Raw genomic sequence first — 14,808 nt, forward strand, 5'->3', positions numbered from 1 at the left:
ATTTAGTTATGCCAATGATGATATTTTTATAATTGTATTTAAGTTATTTATATATTTATTTTATGACAATTACCAATTAAGTTATCTTGCGACCTTAGTTATTTCTTTTCGGTTGTGAAGGAAAAATAAAATAAGTGTTGCCACCATAAACACTTTTGTTCAATGTAATAAAAACATGTGTTCTCTAATTCTCAGTTTGTATTTGATTATAAATTTGATGTTGTGAAAAAGCCTTTGTTTTTAATTCTGTGATATTGCTGCAGTCTATAACGCTGCCACTAGAGGGCGTAGTGATAGTAAGACCACCCCACGCGGGCCTCCAGAAGCTCCCATTGGTTACACACTGAGAGGGGTGTCAAATGTCCCATCAACTCTACCTACTTCTGCGTGAAAGAGCTCGTGAGTGACCACAGGAATTTAAACATTGAGTTAGTTTTTACGCACAAGTAAAAAAAACAGTGCAACGATAATAAACTTTTAATCCTGTCTTTATTTCGTGGAGTTTTGTGAAGTGGAGCATTCTTGGTTTCGCCTGGATTTTTGGTCGCGTGGAACTTACTTGAAAAGAGCAGTGCAATGTCTAAAGAAGAAGAAGAAAACGTGGGTCAAATCGCTATAAACTCAGAAAACGCACAAAACGGGGCAAGTGTAAACGCGAGGGCGGTGTGTAATGTGTGCAAGCGCCTGTTTCGAGAGCCCAAACTCTTACCATGTCTCCATACCTTCTGCTCGGACTGTATCTCTCAGCTGGAGCCGTTCTCGCGCTCCCCCTCCTCCTCTGTCACTGTTCTCTGTCCGGACTGTGACTCCGAAGTGGATCTGCCGACTGCGGGACCGAGCGGGCTGAGCACAGACCACCTGGCTCTGGATGAGGTGTTTTTGGAGATGCTGGTGACAGACGGCCCGCTGCCCTGTGACCTCTGCGGGGAGGGCGCAGCCGAGAGCCGCTGCGAGATTTGCGCCATCAACCTGTGCGAGTTCTGCTGCCAGGCTCATAGGTAAATGCACGGTTTTCACTATTAATGCACAGGTAACATTCACGCACAGACATTTACTTGAGTGAATATCTGTTCTGGACAAAGTTATGTCTGTTTGCTTTCTAATAAAAGTGTAATAAAGGTTTGTGGCCTTTTTATAAACTTAACTTGCCATAACTCATAGCCAAATTTGGTTTCTGTTTTTTCTATATAGCATATAGTTTAGATCTCTATGAAACAACTCAATTGGTGGGCAAGGCAAGTTTATTTGCATAGCAGAATCCACACAAGGTAATTCAAAGTACTTTACAGAATAACAAAGACATTACAATCACAATACAACATCCATCCATCCATTTTCTCCCGCTTATCCGGAGCTGGGTCGCGTTGGCAGCAGCCTAAGCAGGGATTCCCAGACTTCCCTCACCGCAGACACGTCCTCCAGCTCCTCCGGTGGGACCCCAAGGCATTCCCAGGCCAGCTAGAGACATAGTCCCTCCAACGCGCTCGTCCTGGTGGGACATGCACGGAACACCTCCCTAGGCAGTCGTCCAGGAGGCATCCTGAGCAGATGCCCGAGTAACCTCAGCTTGCTCCTCTTGACGTGTAGGAGCAGCGGCTCTACTCTGAGCTCCTCCCTTACAATACAACATGTCAAAACATAAATAATCACAAATAGTCATCAAAACATTTACATTAAAAGAGAAGAAGAGTGCAGAATAAACATATTTCAGTCAGGAAGTACTAATTCAGTACATTATTATGAAATGTTGCTATGAGTCAGTGGATTAGATGAAGCCAATATAATATGCACAAGTTTTCAAAAGTTAGCACATGTGACAGAGAAATGGCTAATATCAAACCAAGTTTGGACCCATTAGTGAATGTGTATGAAAGAAAGAGGATTTGTATATCTGAAATTGAGTGATTGTGTGTGTGTGAATAAACTGGTATGGTTGTGTATGTGCGTGTGTGAATGGATGTTTTTAGAAATGGCATACTTGAGGGGCGAGATGTGTTGTATTAGATGTATGTTTACAAGCCTTTCACCCACCTACACCAAACTGTTACTCTTACTTAACATCAGCCTGTCCAGGGACTACAGGTGGAAATTTGTATTTTTGCATTAACGTGGCACCATACATCTTTCCTGTTTTTTAAGGTCAGTGTAATGTCGTGCACTGTCCCTGTCCAAATAAAAGCAGACCATACCATGCCATGTTTTTGGTTTTAGGGCAAATTTTACTTGAACATACATGGTACAGCATGGTCCAGACTGATCTAAACCAATCTCCTCTCCGTTGCACAGGCGTCAGAAGCGGACCGCCTCTCACTCAGTCCAGGCTCTCCATGAATTGAAGTCCCGTGGTCGCCTCTGTCGTCCCGTCCTCTGCTCCCTCCACCCGGGACAGGAGCTGCGCCTGTTCTGTGAGCCCTGTGATCTGCCTGTGTGTCTGGAGTGTGCTGCCACTCTGCACCGAGACCACCATTGCTGTCCCACACGTGACGTCATCGATCGTCATGGAGACCACATCCGGGAACTGGTCTCGGTGCACCTGCGTCCTCGTCTGGAGCGCCTGGAGGAGTCACTTCAAAAGGTAGTTCAGAATATGAAGATGGTTTGAAGCTTGCAGTATTAGTAAGTGGTGATGTTTTGTGAGAATTGAGCCAATTTTGACAAATATAACAAGTCAAGGTGTGGTACTAACTGACTAGGTTTACTTTTTGAAACATTTTGTTGTTAATCTTTTGCACATTATCTGTTTTTGTGGATAGCTGCAGTGGCTAATCCTCTGTTTGATATTGAATTTTCTTGCTATATGTTAGATAAATATAACATTACGTCTTTCTGTATTTCAATGTCCCTCACCTTCTATTAAGAAATTGGCTGTAAATTCTAAATAGGTATCCTCCTGACCTTCAGCATTACTATATTCTCTCTCATGGTGTCCTGGTAAAGGTGGATGAGTCCCAGGAGCTCCTGACTTCCCATGTGGAGGAGGTGGCAAAGGAGGTGAGGGGGTTTGCTCGGGGATATGCCAGTGCTGTAGAAGCTCACTGTCTGTCTCTGCTGCGCCGCCTAGAGGAGCTACACAAACAACGCAGGTACACAGCAGTGAGAGAAAACCTACATATACAATAGCATGGAATAACAGGTGATCTTATGACTATATTACTAATTGCTTATGGAAATTTCAAAAGAAAATAATATTCTGTCAACTGGGCAAAAGGCTTCTTGAGTTCTGAACTTATGAAAGTATCATGTAATTAATAGGGAAAACACTTGCTGCCCTTCTGGCATTAGGACATAATCATGTTTTAGAATCTGAAAAACACCTGTTGAATTCCTTAAAAACCTTTTGATGAATTACAACTGTTAATTTATCATAAGTAGTCACGTATAAGTCATGGTAAGGGCTCCTAAAACACCCATTGTCTCTTCTTCCAGAAACCAGCTCCAGTTACAGAAGGCTCAGCTGCGCCAGGCTCTGCTGGACGTCCGAGGTGGAGTGGAGTTTGCTGAGAGACTTTTAAGTTGTGGTTCAGACGCAGAGATCCTCAGCGCTAAAGGAGTGACCCTGCAGAGACTGAGCAGCCTGTCTAAGAGCAGCTACGATCCACAGTCTGCGCCAGGACTGGACGATGGTGCCAACATCTGCTTTTCGCCCTCCGAGTCAGCAGGGGATGTGAACGGTTATCCAGTTGTTGGAATAATCCATGGGAAGACAGCCGACCCCAGCAAGTGTATTGTGGAGGGCGAAGGTAAATAAAGTAATTTTCTGTAGATTGTTAGTTATGGTTATGTCATGACTCTATCAGGAAGGCAACAGTTTACAGTGGAAACATTAAAGGGCCCATATTATTTCATGTTTCTGTGGGTATGTTTTCAATAAAAACTTACCCACAATTTTGTTATGTTTCAATCACACACACATGTCACAAATCCTGCAACTTTAGGCTGAGTTCCACTTTGTGATGTCATGTGGTAATACAGGAAGTGCTCCACTGTGTTTTTAAACTTTATACACATTCACTAGAACCATTTGGATGATTTCAGCCCTGGATGCCAGATATGTTTTTGATGAGCCAACAACACTATAACATGGCTAAAAGCTCACAGTTCATTTTGCATAATATAAGACCTTTAATGTGAATTGCAGGTATTGGTTTGTTTCTATTACAAGAGGAGCAAAGTAAGTAAGAGATTCTACTCGATGGCACCACACTTACTCACATAAGATACAAGGGGTTAGGAATCAATAAAAGAATTTGCAGGTTCCAGATGTCAAAAATGCATCTTTATAGTCCTCTTCAAACATTTTTTCTTTCTTCTTATTTGTTACTGAGGCTTAGGATAGTTACTTCGAATGGTGTTTGTCTTAACTGTGTCTTTAGCATATGTTTGTCTTCTGTGGAAGCACTTTAGTCTCTCCCTCTGTTTGGATGACTGACTATAAAAGAGGAGACAAAACATTGAAGCACTGAAATGGCCTGGTTAATGGCCTTACTGTAATTTCTCTGTTATCCTGGGTTGACTCTTGTGTACATGTACTCACACTGCCTGAACTCAGTCAGTGCAGCTGGTGAGACTGTGAAGGGGGAGGAACAGTGCTGAAAGATGAAGAGCTAAAGACTATTGTTATGTAGAAATTCCTTTAGAGCAAAAGGAATGCCCCAGGGGCCTGTCGGTTTACACCTAAACACACACAAAGAGGCTGTGACAAGTCGCAGCAGGACATTTTAAATCCCAGAGTCACAACAGAGGGACAAGACTATAGTCAGGTTAGGAATATTCATCCGGTTTTCTCAGTAGATTAAGAATGTTATTAAGAACATATTCAATTTGAATGTGGCAGAAAAGACATCAGCTTCAGTTCTTCTAGAAGCATGTTTAATTAATATGAACAAAGTAAATCTGAAGGTGTTTCTTATGTATAATGTTGGTGTTTTAGTTGGCAATGGTTCTGGTGATTATTTACAAGTCTTATATTGTAAAAGCTTTCACAGATACTGTATTTGCTCTTATTCTTTTCTCAAGAACAAAGACAGTGTTTGCCTAAGAAAACAACATTCAGGAGTAAGTGTTAATACAAGTACTGAGCTGTTTGGACTTTGCATTTATGATCTGATAGACAATGTGAGAATGTGCAAATGAATATTTTGAAACCACATATACACAGACCTTATTTATTTCAGAACTTAACCGTGTCTTCGAATACATATATTTGTATTGTCTTATGTAAAGACAAAGGAAAGAGTTTAGCAGCAAAAAAAAAATCTCCATTTTCCAAAAAAATTACTTGTTATCATCTTCTACAGGTATTATCCATCCATGGATGTCAAATGGATTTTATCAAGGAGGGATGGAACAATATTTTGACTACACACATATACATACATTACACACACACACATACAAACAAAGAGTAAACTGCAAGCCTCTGGTGACTTTTTTCAAATGACACCTATCTGTTTTTACAAATAAACTCTATGAATATATTTGAGAAATTAGATGTTTACAAGAGGCACTGACATCCAAATATTTTCCTTTACAACGTATTTGTAATTAATTTCTACCTTTTAACATAATTTCACACATATTTTTTAGTTGAGCATTTTCATATTTCATATATTTTGTTATTTTTCGCTGTATGCGAGCTATGAAAGGGTTAAGGAGACTATTCGCCCATTGCACAGGTGACAAGAGGAACAGCTGTGTCAGTAATGGAGGCAGCTGCTGCTTTCTAGGCTGAGAAAATACACTGTAAATTCACATATAATTACTGCATAATAGTGACGGAAATCTGATGTCTGGGAGCAAAGAAGTTGTATTAATGTTTCAGTATTAGCAGATTTATTTTCTCAAGGCTAATCGAAATAGTAAAAACAATCCTCTGAACAAGTGGAAGTAATTAGTCTTGCTGTGTCTAATCAGGCCACCCCGCAGCTGCTGGGAGGTACAGGCTGAACATAACAGCATCATTTATTTTCAAACCTATTAGACGCCGAAAAACAAATACAAAACAGTATCAATCATGGATGAAAACAGAAATGATGTGTTAGCTTTAGAACATACTTGAAGCTGATTAATATCTAGAGTTGAAATGTGTATATGCCTAGAGAAAGATCAAAAGTACAGCATGTATGTAATGCTCTAACTCAGTGATTCTTAACTGTACAGCCAAGGCCCAAAGGATGGCTGCCAGCACCCTCTTGAGGGCTGCAAAATCAGAGGACTATAATACATTTAACATGAGATTGGGCCCCAGGTTACTTTTACAGAAAAATGTTGAGCCCCAAGGTCAAGAAGGTTAACAACCCCTGGTCTATTATAGATGCTAGGTGGGGAGTTTGAGAGGAATAACACTGCGAATAAAGTCTGCTGCTTTTGGGCGACAGTAGCTCAGTTTCTGGAGTGTTTGTTCTCTGATTCAGCCTCTCCTCCAGTGTCTGCGTACATGGGTGTATGAATGTGTGTGTGAATGGATGAGTGGTTCCTTGATGAGTGCCTAGAAAGTGGAAAATTGTGACCATTCACCTTTACCATTTGCTTTTAAGCCAAAATATCGTATAGAAACGGTCATATCCCTCCTTGTCTCATGCACATCTATTCAATATGTTATGACAGGACTGCAGCAGTGTAGTGTGGGACAGTCTGGACACTTCACACTTGTCTGCAGGGACCCGGGAGGGGACCAGCTGACCCGAGGAGGAGAGCATGTTGTGGTCAGCATTGCTCATAAAGAAAAGAGAAACTGGTGAGTCAAATATTTAATATTAGAATTCCATCCTTGTGTTTAAGTGTGAGTGAGAGAGAAGGAGGAGAGACGGAGAGGAATGCATCTATATTTCTGAGCTATACTGGGTCTTTTCGACATATTCACTGCATTGGCATTGCATTACAGTATTTATGAAAAGCCCTGTGTGGTTTGTGTTTATATTCAAAGTTTTTTTTTGTTTTTTAACTTTATAATAGTTTGGATACTTTGGTGCCACAAGTGCAATTTAATAATCTAGTAAAAAAAAATGTATAATCACATCTGCAACACATTCCAGTAAAGCTGGGACAGGGGCAACAAAAGAATGGGAAAGTTGAGGAATGCTTAAAATACACCTGTTTGTAACATTCCACAGGTGAACAGGTTAATTGGAAACAGGTGAGTGTCATGATTCGATACAAAAGGAGCATCCCCAAAGGGCTCTGTCATTCACAAGCAAGAATGGGGCGAGATCCACTTTGTGAAGAACTGTGTGAGCAAATAGTCCAACAATCTAAAAACAACGTTTCTCAATGTACAATTGCAAGGAATTTAGGGATTTCATCATCTATGGTCCATAATATCATCAAAAGATTCAGAGAATCTAGAGAAATGTCTGCACGTAAGCGGCAAAGCCGAAAAGCAACATTGAATGCCCTTGACCTTCAATCCCTCAGGCGGTACTGTATTAAAAACAGACATGAATGTGTAAAGAATATTACTTCAGGAAACACTTGTCAGTTAACACAGTTCATCGCTACATCTCCAAATGCAAGTTAAAACTGTACCTTGCAAAGCCAAAGCCATATATCAACAACATCCAGAAAGGCTGACGGATTTTCTGGGCCCGAGCTCACCTGAGATGGACTGACGCAAAGTTGAAAAGTGTGCTGTGGACGAGTCCACATTTCAAATAGTTTTTGAAAATCATGGATGTCGTGCGGGCCAAAGAGGAAAAGTTCCATTTGGATTGTTATCAGCGTAAAGTTCAAAAGCATCTGTGATGGTCTGGGGGTGTGTTAGTGCCCACGGCATGAGTAACTTGCACATCTGTGAAGGCAGCATTAATGCTGAAAGGTACATACAGGTTTTGGAGCAACATATTCTGCCATCCAAGCAGGGACACTCCTGCTTATTTCAGCAAGACAATGCCAAGCCACATTCTACACGTGTTATAACAGCGTGGCTTCCTAGTAAAAGAGTGCGGGTACTAGTCTGACCTGCCGGGCAGTCCAGACCTGTCTCCCATTGAAAATGTGTGGAGCATTAAGAAGAGCAAAATACGACAATGTAGACCCCGGACTGCTGAGCAACTGAAGTTGTACATTCAGCAAGAATGGGAAAGGACTCCTCCTGCAAAGCTTCAACATTTTGTGTCCTCAATTCCCAAACGCTTATTGATTGTTGTTAAAAGGAAAGGTGATGTAACATGTGGTAGACATGCCCCTGCCCCAGCTTTATGTGTTGCAGACATCAAATTGAAAATGAGTGAATATTTGCATTAAAACAAAGAAGTTTATCAGTTTGAACATGAAATATTATGTTTTTGTAGTTTATTCAGTTAAATATAAGTTGAAAAGGATTTGAAAATCATTGTATTCTGTATTTTCACTTTACACAGTGTCCTAATTTCATTTGAATTGGGGTTGTAAAATAAATAAATATTTTACTGTTATTATTGATTGTTTTTCTCACCATTTCACCAAAGCACATTCCTAGTTTGTGAATTTATTTCACTGTATCATTGCTGCATTAAACACTAAATTAAATGTTTTGTAAAAATGTGCCCTTACTATTGTGTATTGGGGTTGTTTTTCCAGTACAATTGTGACATCAGTAGTGGACAACAGTGATGGGACCTACAGCATCTCGTACACCCCTGAAGAGTTTGGGCCTTACTCTGTGTGGGTCTGTGTAAAAACACAACATGTCAAGGTACTGTATTATGTTCCATGTACCAATATTTGTATAGCTTGACATTTCATCATGTAATGTCAAACAAAATGATGTTAACCTTTCCTGCAGCGATGTACAACCTAAAGGCATCACTTTAACCACAGGATTTCAGTGGGCAGATGAGATGCAATTATTTTATTGTCTGAGAAAAAACAAGACACCTTTTCATAATGAAATGTTTACATTTATTTTAATCAGGAACATTTCACTAAGATTAGAAATATCTCTGTCATGGGGTTCTTGGGCCCAGAATGAACTGTGTACATTTTACTATTATTGTTATATCTTTAGTAGTTACTATGATTTTGCAAATACAATTTAAAATTATAATAATGCTACAGATTCCATATCCGCCCTTTAATTAATATGCTTTAACAGCTTTTTTGGCACATTTTCAAATTACAAGTTTTTGACCAACTTCAAATCCTTGTTTATGTGCTGATTTAAACACTATTCAGGCCCTTGTCTATGTTTACAGGGCTCCCCATTCACACTGAACATAAAGAGGAAGCTGCGGCGACACAGCGGGACGTTTCATTGCTGTTCGTTCTGCTCCAGCGGAGGGTCCAAAGAGGCTCACTGTGGCTGCCCGGGAACTATGCCAGGTTTGTCACGCAACACCTGAACCTGCTGCTAGTCTCTGTGAGGCAATATCAGCAACAACACACTGTTAGACTGTGAAGGCAAGATGCATTACAACAGAAGAACAAACAGCTTCATTCGAAATGAAACGATGAGACTAAAGGTGCGTTTACTGTGGTTGCTATTTGGTACTACACTGAGCCCTTTTTAGTCCTGATATGAACTTGGTTTGGTCCCGTTCTGGTTCTTCATTAGTCCCAGTTTAGTTCACATTTTGTTTCAGGTTTAGACCTAGTTTATTAGCATTTCTGATGTGGTGGATGTGCAAGTGTGAATGTACAGTGGATGGTGTGTATTTAATACTTATTACTGTACTGTATTTACTTTATTTTACTGTATTACTGTATTTTCCGGACACTAAGTCGCACCGGTGACAAAATGCATAATAATGAAGAAAAAACATATATAAGTCACACTGGACTATAAGTCACATTTTTTGGGGAAATTTATTTTACAAAATCCAAGACCAAGAACAGACATTTTATCTTTAAAGGCAAGTCATAATAACAACAATAAAGTAGAGAACAACAGGCTAAATAGCAGAACAGCACACTAACGTAACACATTTGTATTTATTCAGCTACATGAAGCAAAGACAACAAACTGAATACGTGTCTGGTATGTTAACATAAGATATTAACAGTTAATCATATAACTAAAGCATAAAAAAACAGGTAAGAAGTTTACCAAACTCGATCTCACTCCAAATCAGTAAATCTATAGAATTTTTCTTCCTCGGTGTCGCTTCTGAACAACTCCACCAACTCTGGAAGCAGATGCAGCACCGGTCTTCTACATGGCTGTCATAATGGTACACAAGCCTAGAGTGCCCTTGCGCGGTTGTCAGTGTGACAATAACGAAGATGTGAAATTATGGAGAAACTATGACAAAAAAGTGCAATTTATAGCCTGGAAAATGGTATGGTAATTTAATACTGCAGACACATTTTCAGTTATCTTGACAATTCCATGCAGTAGGTTTTAATCATTCAGCCATTTACACTATTAGCAATTAATAACATGGTCATGACTTAATATTATGTCTATTGTCTTTTGTGTTTCAGGGGGATTTAAAGGTTGCGGACATGGACATAAGGGCCACCCAGGGAAGCCACACTGGTCATGTTGTGGCAGTACAGTGCAGAAGTCCGAGTGTTTACCTGAGAGCGTGTTAACTGCTGTTTGTGCCCGTGGGCACCTGAAAACTGTGGAGCTCTGAGTGAAAAACAGGCAGTAAATGTCAAGGTGATGAAACAAAACCACTAAAGGAGCAAAACAACCATGACCTACTATATTGTTAACTGTTTCAAATTAAGTGCCTGAAGTTTTTTTTATCAACTAGATGAAGCTAAGTACAGTAATATATTAAAATTCTTATGGTGCTCAACACATATATTAAGGAAACATGTAAAGTTTCACAGTTTACCCTAATTTCCATAGAGATTGCTTTCCGTTAGAATGTTCCGCAGTATGGTATTAAACTTATTTACCTTCATTAAGACAAGTGTATGAAGACACCTGGCCAAGGTACAGGTCAGATCTGTGTATGCTTTTCCTCTGTATTTCTTAATAATAAAAACACCTGTAATATCATACTGTGGAATATTTCAGGTCAAGCAGGTGGCAGATCCTCCACCTGAAAAGTGAATGTACAATATGTTAAAAACTACTACAATGTTTTACCATCAAAATATACTATATAAAGTTGACTTATATTGTCAGCTTCATATAGTACATTGTACAAAATTCTGCTAATTACAACTTAAATATAAACTATAAGACCAAATCATTTTATATTTGGCATCCTTTGAATGATGTAACTTATTTTAAACTAGCATAAGCAATATGTAGTACTAAGTTTACATCAAACTTGAAACTGTTCTAATTTTTCTTTTCTGTGTTCTTATACCTGTTATATAGAACATGTTATATTGTGCTACTCCACAACACTGTGATAAAAAATGTCTTACTGTCCACTTCTGACTGTATTCCACACCCAAATTATGAAACATAGCACATTAAAATTCCTTTGCATACTACTATATTCTGTAATATTTTGAATTGTAAATATAATAGAATCCAGAGGTAACATAGTTTGGACTTTATTGATTTCAGCTTTCAGAATCAATAACATAACATCTAGTTTCTAAGTTGATATCTACAATGCACAAAACAGCATATTTTAGCAAACGTTAAAATCACTGACTATATACAGTACTGCAATTTCAAGACATCTGGCTCACATAATTCCTTTTCAAACCAGCAGGTGGCAATGCATAACTACTTTCCTCCTTCAGCCTAATAACATACCCTATCTGTTATTAGGCTTTTCTCTATCACTACAATTGGTGGCTTTACTGAGCTGAGAGACAGCTGATAAATACTGCATAATCAGGAATCATATTGTAAGTGCTTTTAGATTGACTGTTAACATGAATGTTTGATGACTCTGCTCTTCTGAAAGTCATTTGCATTAGTGATAGAGGGACCCTGCTAACAGCGGCAAGATTAAACAGATGGTTAGATGGTTTAATAGCATTGAGAGTATTACATTAGTCTAAATCTTAAATTACTTGAGCAACTTAAACATAACAGGTTAAATGTGTGTTAATCATTGTAGACAGATTATTTGAAGAATGCAAAGTGATGCATTTACTAAATAGGTTTGAGCAATGTGCAGTAACAATTTATTGGAGTTAACCCAAAAACAAGCACAGCAGGTAAAAACCCTGTAGCTAAGGTAGTCCAGACCAAGGCTAGCTCAAGATCTGGAGATGGGTCCCCTGGGTCAAACTGGCTGGCTTTAGGAAGTAACAGCCAGTAGAGCATACTGTACTCATAAATGAAACAAATAGATATTATATATTTATACCTATAAACCCCAAAGTTGTCACAGTGGTTGTAGTGTACAGTTAACATACCAGTTGTAACAGTGTCACAGAAGCAGTACCACAAGTAAGATTAATTGAATAACTCAGCTACGTGTGTATTTTTTCTCATGTAGACATCTGCATACACCTAACCAAAAATGACTTCCATATCCTGCAATTGATATGGATTTGTCATTACATCACTTCCTCTTTACCTCAAGTAGACATAAGCCAGTGTTTGGGACCTGAGCCATCCCCTGCACACGCCAAATTGAACAATGACAGTATGTAGTTAACGAGAGAGCTGCTGCCATCCCCATGAACCCAGGGGAGAAGGACTTCTGCCAAATCTCATAAACCTCCTTCATGTGGCATTGAGCTCTCAAGTAATGTACCTTGTAATTGAGAACACTCGCCATAATGGTCCAACACTGTCCCTCAGTCAACAGAGGTCTTTGTACATTTTTACTTTGGTTTGAACTTTGTTTTTTATATCAAGCCCTTAGATCTCTATTTGTGGAACACTTTTCCAAACAACAGTTACAAAGTGCTGAGAAGTGCAAAAATACAGCCCTCCAGAAGAAAAACAAAAAAGCACTGAATACATATTACACACTGAACACATTAAATACAATTAAGTTTACCACAGATAGTGGGCACAAAGCAGCAAGTGCAAACCAATACCAAACATGTGCTGGCTCTGCAAATCTTTTTCATTTTGTGATAGGCTTTTTATTTTCAGCTCATAAAAATCTTAGGCAGACTCAAAACATTTCTTGTTTGTGACTAGACCCTAGAACTCATTAATATAACAAAAATCTGCATTTTAACAATATTCAGTTAAGCTGGCCCCATCTGTATCAAATAATAAGCCTATTTATTGTTGTGATATCATCTGAAACCCAGCAATATTTACTGTTTTTCGTGCACCTCTTTTAATGAATCTATAGTTAGAGCAAGGACACAAAACAGAACAGCATCTGCAGATGATGAGATGGAGGTATACAGTGTTCTGACAGCTTCTGACATCCCTCACCCAAAAATACCAACCTCTCCAATGCACTGTGCCAATACCTAAACACACAGGGTTATCTTCACTACACACATTGGCAATAAGGTCTTTTTACCTTTTGTTTACATTTGTAATTTTTATTTCAAAAGGCAATGAAAGATTTAATATGCACTTTACTAAAACAAAATAAAAAAACTACTAAACCTTTTTGTTACTGCGACTGCAGAACAGTTAAACAACCAATAATCAGTGCAATCATAACCGTATTAAAGATTCATTGTGTAACTTTACTGGTTGAGGTCTCGCTATTTGTTTGTGTCCACACAGTATGCTATTAAACTTGTCTATCTCCGTGGAAACAATCTGATTAAATCTGTGTATAAGCAGTCACAGTAAAAATGCATGCTGTTCAAGGTTTTTGGCAATAAATTGAATAAATGTAACATAGAGAAGATGGAGATCTGACAGATCAATAACAATAACAGAAATGTTCCTATTCCTTTACCAACCGATAGCTTTTGTATTGAGAAACTTGTTCAATTCACTTAATTCTACATTCACTTACCTGCCAGGAGTCAGCACTTGCCTTGGTATTCATGAGCAGCTGTGACCCTCCGTTTAGAGAGGGCAGGTCACTCAGACTGAACACTGTGTAACTCCATTAGAGACAAAGAGGTAAAGCCAATGTCACCACTGTAATACATTTACCCAGGTCTGAGTGGGGCCTAACTAGCTCACAACTCAAATTAGTGCACTTGGGAAAATGCTTTAAAGCCAGTTTCATTGGTGCCAGGAGAGCCAGTCCACTCCACAGAGTGAAAAGTGCACTTGTTTTCATGCCATGGTATCTTAATAAAGTGGTAGCAGCAGCAGAGTGTCCGTAGCTTTATAAAAATGAGAAGCTGTGTCACCCAGACCTGGAGACGGAGACAGACTGGTGGTGTTTGGGAGATCATATTCGCATATCACTGTCAACAACAGTACAATTCATTTTCTGTAACGGCTACTGCTGTGCCAACACTCGAGACTGTGTATATCTCTGCACAGAAAATAAACAACAAACATTATATATGTGATATGTCAGATTGATACTTTTCAGTTCAATTCAGTTTTATTTATACAGCACATTTAAAAACAACCTCAGCTGCCCTTTTGGAGTTATCTTTCTTCAATAATGATAGCAAACAAATCAATCCAGATGTCTGTAAATGCCACATAAAGCAATTTGTAATACCAAAATTGTGCTATTCAACAAAAATTCGTATATATTTTTTCCTCAAATTTTGTAGTTTTGGTCAACTTTCTAATTTTACTTCCTGGCTGGACGCAGCGATAGATATGACTTACCTCAACCATAATATTATCTTTATCTCAGGCGCTATTCCACCAGTAATAATTAGAAAATCACACAAACCTGCTATGCCCTTTGATTAACTTTTGGAAAACATTCAAACTGCTTAATGTTGGAACAAGATGCATCCATGTGGACAGTTCGCAGTTTATTTTCCCATGATGCCTCACTCTTCTCAGAATGCTCACTGATGATGATGATGGTGGTGGTGAAGTAAAGGAGATACGCTCTGCTGCACCAT

General features: G+C 39.0%; 1 protein-coding gene across 1 annotated transcript; it reads left to right on the forward strand.

Annotated features, from left to right (window-relative positions):
* Positions 1-409: 409 nt before the first annotated feature.
* On the forward strand, positions 410-10,649 carry trim45 (tripartite motif containing 45). The gene is made up of 8 exons (XM_033987476.2): positions 410-998; positions 2,287-2,575; positions 2,938-3,083; positions 3,427-3,740; positions 6,607-6,736; positions 8,557-8,671; positions 9,171-9,297; positions 10,399-10,649. Exons 1-8 carry the CDS (start codon positions 577-579, stop codon positions 10,551-10,553), a joined length of 1,698 nt encoding a protein of 565 aa, XP_033843367.1. The 5' UTR covers positions 410-576; the 3' UTR covers positions 10,554-10,649.
* The last annotated feature ends 4,159 nt before the right edge of the window (positions 10,650-14,808 follow it).

This window comes from Periophthalmus magnuspinnatus, chromosome 21, assembly GCF_009829125.3.
Source record: "Periophthalmus magnuspinnatus isolate fPerMag1 chromosome 21, fPerMag1.2.pri, whole genome shotgun sequence".
Taxonomy (NCBI): Eukaryota; Metazoa; Chordata; class Actinopteri; order Gobiiformes; family Gobiidae; genus Periophthalmus; species Periophthalmus magnuspinnatus.